General features: G+C 41.3%; 1 protein-coding gene across 1 annotated transcript in view; it reads left to right on the top strand.

Moving 5' to 3' along the window:
• Window positions 1-4,651, top strand: part of LOC129393867 (rhophilin-2-like) — a 36,261-nt gene extending 31,610 nt beyond the window's left edge. Inside the window, 1 exon segment of the mRNA XM_055097995.1 lies at window positions 2,702-4,651. Within this exon segment, the coding sequence (XP_054953970.1) occupies window positions 2,702-2,962 (261 nt within the window). The 3' untranslated portion in view covers window positions 2,963-4,651.
• Window positions 4,652-20,790: the final 16,139 nt, after the last annotated feature.

Below are 20,790 nucleotides of genomic sequence, written 5' to 3'. Positions count from 1 at the left end.
ATGCCATGAAGTATACGGCAGGGATTTCAGGAGGGTGCGTGAGTGGCTTCAGGAGGAGAGCGAAGATAAGAAACAAGTATACAGGAGAAAAGGAAATGAAATTACTAGGGACACACAAGAGTGCCAGGAAATGGGTGCCTATTAGAGGTTTGGGGTCAGGTTAGAATTCCAAGGGAAGCCTTGGTGAGTGTCCTCCTGCAATGCACAACCTTTCAGATACAGGCCCTAGGGGAGGCAGAGGGTGGAGATGAGCGAGTTAGCATTGCTGGGGGCAGATGGAAGAGAACTGAGGATATTTATAAGGCAGTGGTTTTGATACACAATGGACTTTGAGCAGCTGAGGGTTGGGAAATGCTTTCAGGCCTCACATCTGTCTCCAGGATTATTCATTTTATTATTGTTTTAAATGACATTGTGTGTGCTCCATAAAACATGGTGGAGTTAGTGGTCAGTTTTCCAGAAAAGGAAGAGGCATCTCCATCCTTAGGGGCTCAAAGTACCCCCTACTTTATTGCTGCATAACTCAGATTCCTGAGGGTTTATTTTATTTATTTATTCATTATTTATTTATTTATTGCGATAGAGTCTCACTCCATCACCCAGGCTGGAGTGCAGTGACGTGATCTTGGCTCACTGCAACCTCCACCTCCTGGGTTCAAGTGATTCTTCTGCCTCAGCTCCTGAGTAGCTGGGATTGCAGGTGTGCGCCACCACACCCGGCTAATTTTTGTATTTTTAGTAGAGATGGAGTTTCACCATGTTGGCCACGATGGTCTGGCACTCCTGGCCTCAAGTGATCTGCCCACCTCAGCCTCCCAAAATGTTGGGATTACAGGTGTAAGACACTGTGCCCGGCCCCTCTTAGGGTTTATATTAGGAACAGTGTCCTCAACTATTGCAGCGATATATTGTATGCCTAATGTTAGTGCCAGAACACAGTAGGCCATCAATAAACATGTGGCGAACTAAACAATCTCAATGTTAGGCAAACCTTAGAAGCTGGTGATAGCCCATGTGGAAGTCTTCAGAAAGCAAGCTTCCTTAGATTTCCAGTTTGAATCCTACATGATTCTTGGAAAGTTAACAGTAGAGAGTGTTTAATGGTACAAAGTTTCAGCTGAGGAAGATGAAAAAGTTTTAGAGATGGATGGTGGCAGTGGAGCATAATGATGTGAATGTAGTTAATGCCACTGAACTCTACACTTGAAAATGATGAAAATGGCACTCCAGCCTGGGCAACAGAGCGAGACTCCATCTTAAAAAAAAAGAAAAAGAAAAAAAAAAAAAGAAAATCAGGTGTAGAATAGCATAGTATATGCCTTTTAAGAAAATGAATGGTAATATACTTATGTACATACAGAAATACCTGTACATGCACATCATCTCTAGAAGTATAACATGGAGGGCCTAGAAGCCCAGGTGACAGGAAGACCTATTGCTCACTGCATATTCTTTTTTTTTTTCCTTCCCTTCCCCTCTTCCCTTCCCTTCTCCTCTTCCCTTTCCTTTCCCCTCTTCCCCTCTCCCCCGCCCTTTGTTTTTTGAGACAGGTCCCACTCTGTTGCCCAGGCTGGAGTGCAGTGGCACAATCACAGCTCACTATAGCCTCAACCTCCTGGGCTCAAGCAATCCTCCCCTCTAAGCCTCCCAGGTAGCTGGGACTGTAGTTGTGAGCCACCGCGCCCCACCCTGTACTTTCATATTCGTGACCATTAGTATTATTACTTTCTCAAATAGAAGAAGAACCTTAAAATGTGAGTTGTGGCTCCTAAGCTTAAATTGTTACATTGAGTACTTTCCTTAAAAATTATCCTTGTTGGGCCGGGCGCGGTGGCTCACGCTTGTAATTCTAGCACTTTGGGAGGCCGAGGCAGGTGGATCACGAGGTCAGGAGATCGAGACCATGGTGAAACCCCGTCTCTACTAAAAATACAAAAAATTAGCCAGGTGTGGTGGCGGGCATCTGTAGTCCCAGCTACTCAGAGAGGCTGAGGCAGGAGAATGGCATTAACCCAGGAGGTAGAGCTTGCAGTGAGCCAAGATCGTGCCACTGCACTCCAGCCTGGGCGACAGAGTGAGACTCCATCTTCAAAAAAATAAAAACAAAAACAAAAAACAAACAAACAAAAAATTATCCTTGTTGCACCTGGTGGCACACACCTAGAGCCCCAGCTACTCAGGAGGCCAAGGCAGGAAGATCACTTGATCCCAGGAGTTCAAGACCAGCCTGGGCAACATAGCAAGACCCTGTCTCAAAAAAGAAAAACAGTTTGTCCTTGTTTTAAGAACCTAATTCTATATAAGCATTGGTCACCTGAGTTTCCGAATTATGTCTGTTTAATTTATTTTTTGGAGACAGAGTCCTGCTCTGTCACCCCGGTTGGAGTGCAGTGGTGCGATCTCAGCTCACTGCAACCTCCACCTCCTGGGTTCAAGTGATTCTCGTGTCCAGCCTCGCAAGCAGCTGGGACTACAGACATCCACCACCACACCTGGTTAATTTTTGTATTTTAGTAGAGATGGGGTTTCACCATGTTGGCCAGGCTGGTCTTGGACTCCTGACCTCAAGTGATCCACCTTCCTCGGCCTCCCAAAGTATTGGGATTACACGTGTGAGCCACTGCGCCTGGCCAAACTTCGTAGTTTTTATCATCTATCTTGATGATGCCTGACGCCCTTTTTCTTTCTTTTCTATGTGCAGCATAATAAGAGTGCCACATACTCCGTGGGAATGCAGAAAACGTACTCCATGATCTGCTTAGCCATTGATGATGACGACAAAACTGATAAAACCCAGAAAATCTCCAAGAAGCTTTCCTTCCTGAGTTGGGGCACCAAAAAGAACAGACAGAAGTCAGCCAGCACCTTGTGCCTCCCATCGGTCGGGGCTGCACGGCCTCAGGTCAAGAAGAAGCTGCCCTCCCCTTTCAGCCTTCTCAACTCAGACAGTTCTCCATACTAATGTGAGGAAACAAACACGTTCAGGCCCCGAACATTTCTGGTGCTGACTCGGCCTTAAACATTTGTGCCATAATGGAAAATATCTATCTATTCTCAAATCCTGTCCTTCTCATAGTGTAAACTCACATTTGATGTGTTTTTATGAAGGAAAGTAACCAAGAAACCTCTGGGAATTAGTGAAAAAAGAACTTTTTTGAGGCGTGTTACTATACTGCTGTAAGTTATTTATTATATAAAGTATTGTAAATAGAATAGTTTTGAAGATATGAAATACGGCTATTTTTAATGGTGAAAATTATGACTTTTAGTCACTATTAAATTGGGGTTACCTATAATAACACAATTTGTAGTTGTTTCCAGGTTTGGCTAATAATCATTCCTTAACCTAGAATTCAGATGATCCTGGAATTAAGGCAGGTCAGAGGACTATAATGATAGAATTAAATTAGTGTCACTAAAAACTGTCCCAAAGTGCTGCTTCCTAATAGGAATTCGTTAACCTAAAACAAGATGTTACTATTATATCGATATACTATGAATGCTATTTCTAGAAAAAGTCTAGTGCCAAATTTGTCTTATTAAATAAAAACAACGTAGGAGCAGCTTTTCTTCTAGTTTGATGTCATTTAAGAATTGCTAACACAGTGGCAGTGTTAGATGAAGATGCTGTCTACAAGGTAGATAATATACTGTTTGATACTCAAAACATTTTTCATTTTGTTTAAAGTAGAAGTTACATAATTCTATATTTTAAGTCTTGGGTAAAAATGTAGTTTTACATTTTATAAAGATGTAAATGATTCAGGTTTAAAGCTCTATTTGACTTTTTTGTTGTTGTTGTTTGAGATAGAGTCTTGCTAGTGTCAATAGCAAAAGCCTTCTAGCTATCTGCCTTTCAGGTACATGGTGAGGCATACTTAACTGTTTTCTCTGATGTTGGGCATAGCATGGACCTACTTGGTTCAATATCTGACACTATCTGCATTTATTGACACTATCTGCTTTGATTTGTGCTATTTCCTGTGTGTGATTTGCACGTCTGCCATTGCTTTTTGTCTCTAGTTACTGCTTTCTTTTCCTGTTTGTCTTGTTCTTGCAGGACCCTTTCTGACTCTCTCAAGAGGGACATTTTCAACCCCAACTCCCGCTGGTCTAATCCTAACCAGCACCAGCTGGTTGGGAAGTAGAGCAGGAACTCTGGCTGCCCTAATCTACATGGTGCTCTCTGCTCCTGGGCAGAGGTGTGGGTGTTTTTATATACTATTCTCTTGAGTATGAAATGCCTGAACAAAGCAGTGATTTGGCAAGCCTGAAGTCACACACTGGGGCTCATAGTAACTTGCTTCTGCTAGCAACGTGAGCATTAGAAACATTTCCTGGCCAAGTAGCCTTGAATCAGCTAGGAGTAGGGGTGCAATGAGTCTGGGTTCACTTTGCTCAGGGTGACAAGGCTTTAGAGTATTGGTTAATTGTCAAACTCTTTTGTTTAAGAGACAAGGTAAACATACATACATACATACATACATACATAGAGAAGCTTTCTAGGGTTACTTAGGCTTTATGTGATTACTAGCAGAAATGTTTGTATTTGCAAGCAAAGCTTATAAATCACCTCTTAGATATCTTTGCAAAATGAAGCTAAAACATGGTTTAAAGAATCAAAAATATAAGATATTTACAATGATTTATAATTGAATCAGGAATGCATTTGGTATTTTTTAAAAGGAATAATTGGCTAAGATTTAAATTAATTTGCTTTCCTTAAAAACCCAGAGCCTAAACAATAGAAATAGGAACAGTTACACTGGGTGTGTGAGGGGTGGAGGGGGGGACCCAACTGGGACTGAAATTTCTTGGAGAAAATCTACAAAATCAGTCAAGCATACGTGGATTGTGTGACTTCATTTAGTTGGAGGAGAACTGAGCAACCCACTGATCTCAAATGTCTTTCCCCAGGAGAAATAATCTCTCTTGTCTTGGAATGGCTGTAGCACTGAAAGTCTATTACACCCTTGGCACTTACCTTAATCTATGCTGTAATATTATCTCTTTTAGAAATGTTTTTATCTCTTCATTATAACAATTACCTTTTTATGTGCCTGACTTACCTAGGATGCTAATTCAGTCCAGGTAGCCTGGAACAGTTCTGATTTGTGCCCGTTGCCATGGTTTAATTAATAGTGCCCCCTTTCACTCTCAGAAGTGTACTGGTTTGGATGATAAATTAGAAGGTTCCCATAGTCTTATCCCAACTAAACGGAAAGTTCCTGTGTTAGTCAAGATCCCAGCAAGAAACAGAATATTCTGTGGGGATTTTTGAAGAGATAAAAGTCACTTTAATAAAGGGACTATTTACAGAAGTGTGGGCAGAGTTAAGAGCATCAAAAAAGGATGTTGAGGCACCAGGCCTGAAAAGGTAAAGGGAAGAAATGATGCCATTGGAGCTTACCTGGGGGGCACAGCTTTTGAAGAGGGGCTGCCCTAGAGAAGCCATAGTCCTGGAAAGGCTCAAACACTACAGAATGGGCCAAGCAAGGGAAGACATTCCCTACCACTGTCCTCCCACCCATCCATTACCTATCTGTGCCTTCTATTGGTTGAACCCAAATGCAAGCTAGAAGGCAAAGGAGCCCTGGTGATAAAGTTGGACGGTGTTAGTTTCCTTGGGAAGAAGAGCAGGGAAAGGCAGAGAATGAATTGAGGGGGATCAGGGTATCTTGGGTCCTAAAGAAGTGGCAAACAGAAAATAAAGCTTCCTAAGGGGAGTCTCTTTGTCTTCAAGTGAATTAAAAACACATGTGTGCACACACATGCGAAACACTACAGGAAAGGCCATGATTGGCAAGACTTGGCGGCTATTTAAGGGAGATATTCTCTACAATGGGGAACAAGAAATAAACTTAAGGAAGTTAAATTGCAGACTGAAGGTAAATAGCAGACTACAACAATATTAAGCAGTATATGGTGATTGTCAGATTAATGGTGTAGGCCCTAGATATTAAAGGAGTTTGAAGGATGAAAGATCACAATGGGCTGGAGCAATCTGAAAAAATAATTTATGGAAGAGGAGAGGTTTTCAGCAGCATTGAAATTAGAGCCAACTTATATGGGCAAGAAGGAGAGGTTGGTCTTCTTTGGGGAAATGGCATCAACAAGAGCACAGGTGTTAGCCTGAAACACATCTTCCCATGGGTGGAGGGCTGGTGTTGTTTCTGAGATTTTCAAAAATCTTACAAACATTCCAGGTAAATACCTATGGAAGGGGCTAAAGGGCATTAAATGGGCTGTAAGAGGTATAGGTTGTGAGTGGCCATTGATTCATTCCTTCAATAAACATTTACTGAATGCTTGGTATTGGTCAAGCCACTGTTCTGAGAGCTGCTGATGCCAAGTAAAATAAGACATGTTCTTTCCCTTGAAGAAAGGGAATGGAAAAGGTAACCAAGGGAGAAAATAATTATTTTGCCTTGTGTCCAGATGAGGTTTTTCACATTCTCGGCTGGTCTTTTCACTCACTGCTTAAACTCTTTGGAGAGCCTTTACTCCCTTCAGGGGAAAGGATCGAGGACCTTCTGATGTGGCCTTTTCTTGAGTCTCCAGCCCCATCTCTTACCACTCCTCTCAACACAGAGGTATGCACAGATGATATGCAAGCACACAGGAGATCATCTAAATGAGACTCGAGCAGAGAGTGATTAAGGAAGACTTCCTGGAGGAGGTAATGCAATCTGAATTCTGAAGTGTGAGCAGGGGCTTTGTAACGGTGTTTCCATTTATTTGTGTCTATCCTGATGCATTCTGAAAAGAAAGTAAGATGGTTGGCTTAAGAAATACACAGAGCAGGATAAAAAGAAAATTAGGTAAAACATAGGGTGAGCTTATTTGCCTTTTATGTACATTGCTGCATTTGATTTCAGAAAAGCTTTATAAAGTTGCAGTTTTATTTTCATTTTCTAGATGAGGAAGCCAAGACCCAGTGGTTGAAGTACCTTGCCCAGAGCACACAGTCTTGACAGGCAGTGGAAGCAGAACAGAACCAACCTGGTTTGGTACCAGTCTGTGAGTTTTCAGCTGTGTGCACTAGTATAAAAGATGTGCTTGTGACTTCTGTGGCTTACCTCCCTGCATAGAGCTCAAGGCCTGAAGGTGCTGCACGGGGCAGTAAAGGATGGCTGTGCACTTTGAAGACTGAAAAGTGAGTGAAGGGGGTGTATTAGTCCATTCTCACACTGCTAATAAAGACATACCCGAGACTGGGTAATTTATAAAGGAAAGAAGTTAATTGACTCACAGTTCAGCATGGCTGAGGAGGCCTCAGGAAACTTACAAATCATGGTGGAAGGGGAAGAAAACGTGTCCTTCCCATGACGGCAGCAAGGAGAAGTGCTGAGCAAAAGGGAGAGAAGCCCCTTATAAAACCATAAGATCTTGTGAGAACTCACATTCACTACCATGAGAATGGCAGCATGAGGGTAATCACCCCCATGACTCAATTACCTCCTACCAGGTCCCTCCCACAACATGTGGGGATTATGGGAACTACAATTCAAGATGAGATTTGGGTGGGGACACAGCCAAACCATATCAGAAGGGAACTGGGAAAGGCATTTCAGGCAGAAGAGTCAGCGTGTTCAAAGCAAGAGGGGTGTGAAAGAGCATGGCGTGTTGGAAGGATAGTAATTAGCTCATGATGGTTGGGAGTGTTAAGAGCACTGCTGAGAGATGGGGCTGGAAATGCAAGCAAGGGCCACATCTGAAGGGCTTCATATAGCCCTTGGCCTGAAGGGAGTAAAAACTCTTGAAGGAGTTTAAGCAGTGAGTGACAAGACTGAGAATGTCAAAAACCTCACTTGTACAGCAATGTAAGCAAGTCTAGGTCGGGAGAAGCCTGGAGGCAGAGAGGCCAGGTACAGGGCTTGCTGCAGTCATAGAGCAACAAGATGGTAGAAATGATAAGGAGGGTGTTAGAGTTTGGAAGCTATTATGGAGAAACATTAGACAGAGGTGGTCCCCTGGATTGGGGATGGGTAAAGGTAACAAATTCTCACTTGGGCAGCCAGTGAGGTGATGCCATTCATGAGGCAGGGATGGTGGGGAAGAACCAGCTTGGTGCTTGAAGGTGATGAGTAGAGATGATGTTGGTCATAAACAACTAATAAAGAAAATGAGCTTCACTTTTTTACCTTCTGTTCTGTCTAGTTGTTTAGTTTATTGAGGCCTTAGAAAAAAATATGACAGCCCCAGAGAAAATATTGTCAATAAAAGTTAAATGTATTTATTTTGATAAGACATTGTTTTTATTGCAAAAGTAATATATACACAGACAATTTAGGAATTACAGACAAGCCAAAGAAAATGTTGTTACACAAATGCAATGTTACAATGACTTGTAACACTTTGGTGTGTATCCTTTTTTTTCTAAGCACGTATGTGTAAATATATGCATTTTTAAAGGATTTCAGTAATGTTCTCATGATTAAATATATCATGCACATCCTTCTTTCTTTTTTTCTTGCTTTTTTTTTTTTTTTTTTGAGACATGGTCTAGCTCTGTCACCTGGGCTTGAATGTAGTGCAATTCTGCCTCACTTCAACCCCCATCTCTTGAGTTCAAGTGATCCTTCTGCCTCAGCCTCCCAAGTAGCTGGCACTGCAGGTGTGCGCCACCATGCCCAGCTAATTTTTGTATTTTTTGTTGGGACAGGGTTTTGCCATGTTGCCTAGGCTTGTCTCAAACTCCTAGGCTCAAGTGATCCACCTACCTTGGCCTCCCAAAGTGTTGGGATTACAGGCATGAGCCACCATGCCTGGCACATGCACATCTTTCAATAACATTGGTAATTCTATAAGATCATTTTGGAGATTGCATGGTATTCCATTTATAAATGCACTGTCTCCTATTCAACTATGTTTCTGCTGAGACATTTAGGTTGTTTCCATTTTTGTTTTTACTATTACAAACAACTCTGCAATAAAGTAATGAAAATTTAAATTTTCCAATTAACCTTTGGTTTTTAGTAGTGCAATTAAGTTTATAAAATTAAGTTTGGGCATGGTTTGTTTTTTTAAGTGGTTGTAGAAAGAAACAGATTTTTTTTTTTTTTTTGAGACGGAGTCTCACTCTGTCGCCCAGGCTGGAGTGCAGTGGTGTAATCTCGGCTCACTGCAACCTCTGCTTCCCAGGTTCAAGCAATTCTCTGCCTCAGTCTCCCGAGTAGCTGAGATTACAGGCACCTGCCACCACACCCGGTTAATTTTTGTATTTTTAGTAGAGACAGGGTTTCACCATCTTGGCCACGCTGGTCTTGAACTCCTGACCTCGTTATCCACCTGCCTCAGCCTCCAAAAGTGCTGGGATTACAGGCATGAGCCACCGTGCTTGGTGAAACAGTTGTTTTTAAATTGCTCTGAAAAAATATATGGTCTCTAATTCTCATGTATGAGAGCAAACTGATATAAGGTATGGCTATTAAAAAGGAAGTATGGAAACTATCTGTCAGTTGAGTCATTCTTTAACTTTCAGTGAGGACAGAGACCACATTTGCTAATGAGATTCCTTTGCTTTAATGACTTTTTCAGTGTCTCCCCAAGGAGCATACAAATTTTTGTCAATTCTTCAAAATGATCTACAAATTGATAAACCTCATGAATAATTGCAATTGTAGTTAGATTCAACTTCCTTTTGATTGTGTACAATACATTTTTTGCATACATCTTTAAAATTTTTTCCCTTAATTTAGCAGCAGGCTTTGAGGAGGAAACATATTATAGCTGACCTTTTTTAACTGATCATTGCCCTTTTCCTCAGAGTTCCTACTGACTAAACTCTGTGCTAGGTGTCTGCTCTCTCTGCCCTTGTCAAGCCTTTAATAGTCAAACATCTGAAATTCCTCTTTTCCAGTGAAGATGCTGCAGAGTACTTGGAAGAGAAAACGAGATATTTCTGGCTTGTCTGGACAAGGTTAGACCCCCGATAGCAGCAGAAAAGGGATACAGGATGTCAGTGATAAATGGGTTGTCTCTGTTCAAACAATAGAATGCATGCATTCTCCCAAAGTGCTTGGAAAATCCCCAGTAGCTGTGTACTCCAAGCCATCCTGGTTGGATGTAGATACATTTCACCAGTCTCAATACCCTTTTTCTTTCATAAATATCTTCTATTCTAAAAGAAAGTGAATAGAAAGTACAAGCTAATCTCACACATAACCTAAGTGTAACATAAAGGAGAACTTTTAAAAATTTAATTTATAGTAAACATACATTATAGCCAGATGCTTGTATTTATACCTAGAATCGTTGTGAATGTGACACCTACAAATGCAGACTGATACTGGAGTGATACATTGATGACTCAAATACCACAGGGGGCATCACCATTGGTATTGTAATTTTCCAGAATGATGAACTACAATGGGTTAAGTTATGCGTGAAGCAACATCCAGCTTTCCTTGCCTTTATAAAGTGCATTCCTAAAAATTCAGTGAGGCAACATCCAATTTTCTTTGCATTTATAAATTGTATTCCTAGAAAATTCAGTGCATTTAAAACTACTCAAAAGTATTTTGTGTTTTATGTGTAAATTAAAGTTAGGTTTTAGGCTCACATCATTGTAAATAGGTTTTTCCTCTACTTGAAAGACATTCAAAGCTCATGTCTGACATGAGACAGCTTTTTTTTGCACGACTGACCCACATATTATTGGGCATCTCTAATCCCAGAACCCCAGCCAGTTGTACCCCATTCATTGTTAGAGCCAAAATACAAACAAACTAGGCCCGGCATGGTGACTTAACGCCTGTAATCCCAGCACTTTGGGAAGCTGAGGCGGGCGGACCTGAGGTCGGGAATTTGAGACCAGCCTGGCCAACATAGTGAAACCCTGTCTCTACTAAAAATACAAAAATCAGCTGGGCATGGTGGCATGTGCCTGTAATCCTAGCTACTTGGGAGGCTGAGGCATGAGAACTGCTTGAACTTGGGAGGCAGAGGTTGCAGTGAGCCGAGATAACACCACTGCACTCAAGCCTGGGCGACAGAGTGAGACTCTGTCTCAAAAAAGAAAAATAAAGCAAAACCCCCAAATACTGACAAACTTACAAATTGTCCCTTTAGGTGGGTATAATTCCCCTGCCTTCACCTCAATCACTGGTTAAGCAGCTCCTGACTGCTTTTCTTTTTTGGACCTGGGAGGATTTTCCTCTGAGGTACAGAGAATTAGGTCAACTTGAGTCTGATTTAAAAAATTATTTATGTTAAAAATTGTGCACATATACACAATTATATATAACACAATATATGTTAAAAATATACATATAATAAAAGTTACCATTTAAACCATTTTAAATGTATAGTTCAGTGACATTAAACATTCACATTATTGTACAACCAATACCACTATCCATCTCCAGAACAGTTTTATCTTCTCCTCCTGGTTTTTTAAAGAAATCACGGACAGTAGTCTGTTTTGTCTCTCGTTTTCTTTTTTCTTTTTTTTTTTTTTTGAGACGGAGTCTCACTCTGTCTCCAGGCTAGAGTGCAGTGGTGTGATCTCAGCTCACTGCAACCTCCGCCTCCTGGGTTCAAGCGATTCCTGTTCCTCAGCCTCCCGAGTAGCTGAGATTATAGGTGCCCACCGCCACACCCAGCTAATTTTTGTATTTTTAGTAGAGACGGGGTTTCACCATGTTGGCCAGGATGGCCTCAGTCTCCTGACCTCATGATCCACCTGCTCGGCCTCCCAAAGTGTTGGGTTTATAGGGGTGAGCCACCGTACCTGGCCTGTCTCTTGTTTTCTTAGGTCTTCTCATTGGCACTCATTCTGAGAATTGGTCTGTTTCTTTTTTCTTTTTCTTTCTTTTCTTTTTGAGATGGAGTCTAGCTCTCTCGCCCAGGCTGGAGTTCAGTGGCACGATCTCGGCTCACAGCAACCTCTGTCTCCCTAGTTCAAGTGATTCTCCTGCCTCAGCCTCCCAAGTAGCTGGGATTGCCTCCAAGTAGGCAGCCACCACCACGCCCAGCTAATTTTTGTATTTTTAGTAGAGACAGGGTTTCATTGTATTGCCAGGCTGGTCTTGAACTCCTGACCTTGTGATCCACCGACCTCAGCCTCCCAAGTGCTGGGATTACAAGCATGAGCTACTGCTCCCGGCCTGGTCTGTTTCTTGATTCTAATTAGGGCAGGTTTGTGACTCAACTTTTTGTCTCTGGTGAGGCTGTCATGCTCTGAGCTCTGCCTGTGCTGCTGACCATGCCTCTGCCCCCAGCCATATGGTAACCACACATGGCACCACCTCTCCGGCAGGCCCAGGCCTCCCCAGCTCTGTGGCTGTGTCTGGGACTGAGTCACCCTATGACTCCTCTTCACTCTCCCTTCTGGAAAATTCATCTTTTCCTTGGCAGGTTATATCATAATTTCATATTCATTTGATCACTTTAGACATCCTATATTCCACCATACAGTCCTGTTTTGTCTACACTTGTCTATCTGAAATCCTATGTTATTAGGCTGTGTGTCTGTTAGAAGAGGCAACTTGGCAGTGTGGAAAGAGCATTAGAACTGGAATCAGAGGACAGTGAGTAAAAAGTGAGAGGGCTGATCACTAGATAATCTGCAGCTTCAAAGAAAAAGTTAATACATTAATTTCTATAAAATATCATATCTACCTACCTCATAGAACCTTCATAAGCATTGAATGCAAGTGAAAAATCGTAAAAGCATAAGGCATTATTATATAGCCCTTACTGTAATAAAAGATGCATAATACATGCTTTTTAAATGACAAAAGATATAGTGACATACACTACTAATTGGAAACAACATAAGGCTGGATAATAGAATCTGCAAACCCAGATATAGGCTGTTTTATTTAGTAGGGATGTAGTCTTCAATAAATGTTAAATGAACATATGTGCTCCAGAAAAGTTATTCAAAACCTTCATTTGGGGGTATTTAAAAGACAGTAACTCTCAGATATTTAGTGCTTGGAAGTCCACATAGATGTTCTGGAGCATCAGCAGATGTGTGAGGTTGATTTCTGCCTGTTGTCATGAGAACACACTTGTCTTTATTGGCCTTTAGGAACATGACCCTAAAAGTCAGCCTGACAGTGATATTCTTCTATGAAAAGAGAGACTGCTACCCAAAGGAGCTGTGACAGGAGACCTGAGGAGTCAGATATGATCAGATGTTCTGTTTCCATTTACAGAGTCCTGAAAATCTTTGAGGCTGGTACCCGCAAGTCATAGTTCCAGCCAGTGCTGTGCTGAGCCATGTTGCAAAAGGAAGGATGTGTACTACATGCTATATAACTGGATACATGATTTTACGTATTTTTAAAACCAGTTATTGGCGGCCAGGCGCGGTGGCTCATACCTGTAATCCCAGCACTTTGGGAGGCCGAGGCAGGTGGATCACCTGAGGTCAGGAGTTCATGACCAGCCTGGCTAACATGATGAAACCCCATCTCTACTAAAAATACAAAAAAATTAGCTGGGCATGGTGGCGGGCACCTGTAATCCCAGCTACTCGGGAGGCTGAGGCTGGAGAATCGCTTGAACCCAGGAGGTGGAGGTTGCAGTGAGCCGAGATGGCGCCATGGCACTCCAGCCTGGGCAATAAGTGTGAAACTGTCTTGGAAAAAAAAAAAGGCTATTGACTTAGATAAAAATATCACCTATGAGTTTGCTTCCATTAAAACCAGCAAAATAAATTTATAATAAATTCTGATTTTGGTATAAATCAAATACTTAAAATATGAGTTTTAATATATCTGCTTTTCAATTGTTTCAATATTTTAAAACTAGTGTTCTGAAAAAAATTCATATCTGCTTAAGGTATTATTTTTATTTTATTTTTTTTGAGACGGAGTCTCACTCTGTCGCCCAGGCTGGAGAGCAGTGGCGCAAACTTGCAAGCTCTGCCTCCCAGGTTCACGCCATTTTCCTGCCTCAGCCTCCTGAGTAGCTGGGACTACAGGAGCCTGCCACTGCGCCCGGCTAATTTTTTTGGTATTTTTAGTAGAGACGGGGTTTCACCGTGTTAGCCAGAATGTTCTCGATCTCCTGACCTCATGATCCACCTGCCTCGGCCTCCCAAAGTGCTGGGATTACAGGCGTGAGCCACCGTGCCTGGCCAAGGTATTATTACATAGCATTTATCATAATTAAACATCAAAAATACATAAAAAACATGTGAATAGGGTTGTATGTTTTTCTGTTGTAGGCTCCAATATGGCTTAACATGGCACTATCAGTTCTTGTTTTCATTTAAAATGTTATTTTGTTCTTTATGGATTTTTGCATTAATTTAGATTTTAAAAATATTATATTAAAATATTATTTATCTTGACGACTGAGTTTTTGTGCCCCGCCCCTTATATTTTCTGCCTGAGGTTAGTGTTTCGCTTGCCTTAACCTATTCCTGGCCCTGGTCCCAACCCTCTATCCCAACAAACTATAATACAAAAACTGCTACAGGAATGAAAACTATGCTGACTACGCTAGAGGAGACATTCAAATCCAACTAATTTCTCCACAATCCAAGTGAGTCCAGGAAGCAACATGTCAAGTGGGGCAGGGAATGTGAGCTTTAGGGCTAGACAGATCTGGAATTAAATCCTGCCTTGACTCCTTATCAGTCCAAATAATTACTTACCCAGTCTGAGCCTGTTGTCTTATTTTTAAAAGGATCAGTCATTTTTTAGTGAGAGTTAAACGAGATCACTTGTGTAAAGCCTCTGTATTCAATGAATGTTCACCTGTCTCCTTCCCTATTTTAGAAATAGTAGATTGACTCACACTGAGTTGCCCAAAGACTTGCTCCCAGAAGTGCTGGCATTGAAATTTGAACCCAGGTGTAGAGAAAGTCCTGTGCTCTTCTCACTAAATTGCACTAATTCTAGCTGCTGCAGGGTTGCGTCTTTCTAGGGACATAATTCCTAGGTATACCAGCTACATCCCAGAGAACTTGGATAAGCAGCTCTGGAGCAGAGGTGGGATATGTAGCCCTTTGACCCAGCCATATACCACCAAAATATAAACATCAATGCAGAAATTAATGCCATCTCCTCTTTCTGACTCTACAAATATTTATTAGCAAGGGATAAGATTTCCAAAAGATCTGAAGAGAGTCAAGAAACTTTTTCCCCCCTTTTCTTTAGAGGCAAGATCTCACCACGTTTTCTGGGCTAGTCTCAAACTCCTGGCTTTGTTACTGCAGCAAATCCCACAGGTCTGCAGCAACCTCAATTCTCGTTTCCTCAGAAGAAAGAATTCGACTGAGGGGCAGAAGGCAGAAGGAGATACTGAGGCAAGTTTTAGAGCAGAAGTGAAAGTTTGTTAAAAAACTTTAGAGCAGGAATGAAAGGGAGGAAAATATACTTGGAAAAGGGCCAAGTGGGTGACCTGAAAGACAAATGTGTGGTTTGACGTTTTGATTTGGGGTTTTATACATCAGCATACTTCCAGGATCTTGGGTTACTTCTCCCCACTCCTGAAAGCTTATCCAGAAGTTGATCAGTTTCAGGTGTTTTCTATTTATTGTGAGCCTGCCTTTCCCTAGCACCGGCTGGGACCAATTATTACTTTAGAGAGACAGTTAACAACCCCCTCGCCCGCCCAAGACTCCTGGGCTGGGGATGGGGGAACCCTCTCCTGCCCATTCCTTCCCTCTCCTGCCCACTCCTCCCCTCTCCTGCCCTGCCCTGCTCCACCCATGTCTGACTAGCTACTTACTGTAACAGCCTCAAGCGATCCTCCCACGTTGGTCTCCCACAGTTCTGGCATTCTAGGTGTGAGCCACTGTGCCTGCCCTCAAGGAACTTGAATACTGTGCTTTTCAATATATGAGACAATTTGTAATTAGGAATTAGATATCTTTGTTAATTGTATGTATGCATTTTGGTATATTTCTTGTGATGATTGATATTTTATCTCATTTTAGAGGCAGATTGTATAGAATAAATTGAAATGTGCTTAGTGATGGCAGAAAGCTTTGCATCTCTTTTAGGGGTGATTAGCTATGCTTACAATAAAACTGTGCATATATATATTTGGAACATCCTTATAATAAAAAAATAAGCAACCTACATGTCCAACAATAAAATAGTGTTTATGTGAATTATGGCATACCATAGAATATTATGCTGTGATTAAACATGGTATTTCCAAAATATAAAATGAAAAAATGAGGACATAAGACTGTTTAATATGTATCTGGCTGGGTGCAGCGGCTCATGCCTATAATCCCAGCAATTTGGGAGTCTAGGCAGGAGGATTGCTTGAGCCCAAAAGTTGGAGACCAGCCTGGGCAACATGGCAGAACTTTACCAAAATAATACAAAAATTAGCTGGGTGTGATGGCTCATGCCTGTGGTCCCAGTTACTCTAGAGGCTGAGGTGGAAGGATCCCTTGAGCCCAGGAGGCAGAGGTGCAGTGAGAGCCATGTTCATGCCACTGCACTCCAGCCTGGGTGACAGAGTGATACCCTGTCTTAAAAAAACAAAAAACAAAAACTGTATAATATAAATCTAACTCTGTAAAGTTTTAAAAAATGTACTTATGTAAATAGAGAAAACAACTAAGTAAAGATATTGAAATGTTAACGGTAATTAGTGATGGGATTATAGGTGACTTTTATTTTTTAAAGTCTTTCATAGATTTTTCCAAAATGTCTATAAATTAACAAATATTATTTTTCTATAATTAAAAAATACTTTAAAATACAGTTTCTTTAATGGTGGAGTTTAAATGGTATCCAAAATAGACCTGCCCAGTTTTATTTTGGAGCAAATAAATTTGACAATTAGAACAATTGCAATGTATGTTTTTATTTTAATTTTATTTTTACTTTTATATTTTCTAAAGACAAGGTCTTGCTCTGTCACTCAGGCTGCATAATCATAGCTCACTGCAGCCTCAAACTCCTGGGCTCAAGCGATCCTGCTGCCTTAACCTCCCAAGCAGCTAGGACTACAGGCACATGCCACCAGGCCCAGCTAATTTTAAAAATTTTTGTAGAGACAGGATTTTGCTATGTTGCCCAGGCTGGTCATGAACTTTTGGCCTCAAGCAATCCTCGCTGCCCCACCTCCCAAAATGCTGGGATTACAGATGTGAGCCACCACACTTGGCTTCAATGTATGTCTAAATAGTCATGCAAACCTTTAAGTAAAGGAATTTTTTTTAACTTTTTTTTTTTTTTTTAAAGGCAGGGCCTTGCTTTGTTGCCTCGGAGTGCAGTGGCTCTTCACAGGTGTGATCACAGTGCACTCTGGCCTAGAACTCCTGGCTTCAAGCCATCCTCTCCTCTTGCCTCAGCCTCCTGAGTAGCTGAAAATACAGGCAGGTGCTACCATACCCAGCTTAAGTTAAGGAAATTTTGAGTCACCTTTGTCCTGGTTTAGCCATAGTTCATAATGTTAAAAAAGAACTTTATTTCTGGTGCCAAAATATCACCACAGTTTTTACTGATTTGTTCTTATATGCTTTCACCTCCGGAATATAAAATAAGTTAGGAGCAAAATATATGTAATGGAATGTAGGGAGAAAATTGGGTTGACCATAACCCCTGAAAAAGAAAAATAATGCATCTCTCATTTGTAGCAGCAGTAAATTGAACAAACGCTTTGCTTTGTTTCCCACTTACAGTGTTAAAGAAGACATTTGATATGTCATGGCACACACTCCTTTCCTGATATTTTTCCTAACACTCCTCTCCTTGTGAATGTTTACCTGTCACTCTGCTGAGTGTCTGTATCTTTTTTTTACCCTCTAACATTAACCCATCTCCTTGTCACTAGAAGGGAAGCAGATGTGAGCATAGCTGTTCCATAGTACCACTTTCCCCATCTATATGACTACCACAGAAACAATCATGTTCTTATAGAACTCTGCTGCCCCCATCTCTTGTTGTTTGGCCCAGGGGTTGGGGACACCATACAAACCAGGTCAAGGACTTCTAGACTTTTCCTCTGGTAGGGGAGACTTTAGATGCAAATATTGGAAACTGTTATTATTCGTTGTTGTAGTTGAATTATGTCTCCTGAAAAAAGGTATGTTGAAGTCCTAGCCCCCAGTACCTCAGAATGTGACCTTATTTGGAAATAGGGTGTTTATACATGTAATCAAGTTACAATGAGGTCATTAGAGTAGGCCCTAATCAATAGGACTGGTGTCCTTATATAATAAAAAAGGGAAATTTAGACTCAGAGACAGACACACACAGAAGGAAGAGGATTGCCCGCAAACATGGGAAGCTGGGAGAGGCCAGAAAGGATTCTCCCCGAGTCCTCTGAGTGGGCGTGCCCTGCCAACTCCTTGAGCTTGGACTTCTAACCTCCAGAATTGTAAGACAATAGATTTCTGTTGTTTTAAGACAACTCATTTTTAGTGTGTTGTTATAGCAGCCCTAGAAAATAATACTGTGTTGTGTGTTTTTTTTTTTTTCTCATCATATGGAGTGGAGAGAACCAGTGAGAGTATGCAGGTTTTTTTTTTTTTTTTTTTGAGAGAAGAGTCACAGTGAGTCTGATAGCTTTTGAATCTTGGTTTTGAGTCCTTTCTGAGACCTAAATGCATGACTGTCCTTTCTGTGTATTGGTTATTCAATCTTTTCTTGGATTACATGAACCGATTATCAGTTTTTGTGAGGGTGGAGTGTCTAAGTTGATTGAGTTGGATTTCTGGCACTTTTCTGGCACTTGCAATGAGAAATAGCTAGTGAATCCTGAGTATCTAAGCAGCCTAGGAACGTGACATTTTCTAATACAAATGACATAAAACTTTTGAGGTGTTGTATTACCTGAAGGCCAAAGTTCTCCTTTTCTAACACTATGACATATTGATATATTTAATTCCTCACATAAAACAGGAAAAAATTACTTGAAGAAAATACAGCTTTTATTATAAGGATGCAGGCAGGTCTCACGCATCTGAGCTTTTTTATTTATTTGTTAATGTTCATTCATGTTGTCTTTTTTTCAATTGGAACCACCAAAACTTAAGAAAAAATTATGGGAGAAATAAATTTTAGTTTAATGATTGAACATCTGCTATGTGCAGGCACTGAGCTAGGTGTTATGTTACAACTGTGAGCAGGACTAAATCCTTGCCTTGGAGGAGTTTATAACCTAGTAGGGGAAAAAGAGAAGTAAACAGAGTGCCAGGTGTTGTGGTGTGAGCCTGTAGTCCTTGGAGCTGAGGTGGGTGGATGGCTTTAGCCCAGGAATTTGAGGCCATGGTGCACTATGATCAGGATTGAGAATAGTCACTGCACTCCAGCCTGGGTAACATAGCAAGACACTGTCTCTGAAAAAAAAACACGAAAAACAAAATTAAAACAAAACAGATAATCAAAATACAATGACTAGATTGTAGCATGACTAGATTATGGAGTGCAAGGGATGAAATTTTCGAGATAAAAGAGATAGATCAAGAAATGCCTTTCATGCCACATAAAAGAGTTTTGTTTAGACCAATGGCAGTGGGAGTAGGTTTTGAGCAGGAGGGTGAGAAAGTTAGGACTGAGCCTTTGAAAGTCCTAGTGCTTTAGAAGAGGCTCAGCATTTCAGTTAGGAAGACTGTGTGTAACATAGGTTTGAGATGGTAGTGGTCTCCTCCTCCAGGATGGTGGTGATAGAGATGGAGGGGAGTGGACTGGTTCAGGGGAAATTATTAATAGGAGGTGAAATTGACAGGCTTGGTCATGGGTGGTTGTGAGGGAGAGAAAGTCAGGTGTCTGGCTGAGGAGCTTTGCTGGATGGAAGTGCTATTTGCTTAGGCAGCAGACAGGAAGGGGAGTGGTTTGGGAAAGAGAGGGGGATGATGCAAGCATTGCTGAATGTGATGGGCTGTAGGACCAGCAGTGGGGATGTCCACAAGAGTTGGCTATATATCATTGGTGCTCAGTGGAGGGGCCAGAGGATTTGAATATAGTTAATAATTAAAAATGCAGATGTGATTACCAAGGGAGTACATATTATGTAAGAAAATCAAACAATGAGGACGTATCTCTGAGAAACTCCAACCACTCTGAAAAACTCCAAAAGACCATTCTTGGTAACTGTGTCAAGTGAATGGCCTGGTCTCTGAAACTCTACACTCAGACACAGGTCATCCTGGAGAGTGGTGTCCTTCTGGATTGTCACATACCCTGTGAATGAAGCATGTGTTACAACAATAAAGGAAAATATGCAAATGAGAAAAAAAGTTTCTCAGTGCCCCACCACCCTAAATTCTGACTCCACCCCTATTTGTTTTCTCATATTTGTCTGAATTTCTCCAAGGAGCCCATAATCAATGCTGGGTCATTCCTGGAGTCTTGACGGTCACCAGGATTCACCTTTGGCTTTTGTTTCAGTCCAAAAGTAAGAGTTAGTGTCACGCGTGAGGCAAACACATGCTGCGACTTGTTTGAGGGAACACTGAGATTTGAAGTTGAGGAAAAGCCTTCTGGTACATGAGGTCGATTGTAGAAGGAATATGAATATTGAACATTCCTGCCAGCAGTCTGCAGGCTTCTGATTTCAGGCCCCTGCAAACTGTTATTTCCTGGGCTTGTTTTTAAAAGCAGAGCCCAAACTTATTTCTGAGAAAGGACGGAATTAAAATTCAGCTGATAGTTGTTCATGCTGTATAAATAAATTCCTCTTCAGAGAGTGAAGGAATCCTTTTTCTCAGGGACCACAGGACCGCTTATAATGACTGTTTTCCTCACATCAAGAGCTCAGTCTTTGTGGCACCTTGACTTTTTTTGGAGGGGGCAACCAGTAGCTGTTGTCTAAATGTATGTCATATACATTAATTTTTACCATGAAATCTGAATGTTTGGG

The sequence above is a fragment of the Pan paniscus genome, chromosome 15 (assembly GCF_029289425.2).
Source record: "Pan paniscus chromosome 15, NHGRI_mPanPan1-v2.0_pri, whole genome shotgun sequence".
Taxonomy (NCBI): Eukaryota; Metazoa; Chordata; class Mammalia; order Primates; family Hominidae; genus Pan; species Pan paniscus.
Note: the sequence above shows the minus strand (reverse complement) of the source record. Positions and strands in the feature narration are given on the sequence as shown.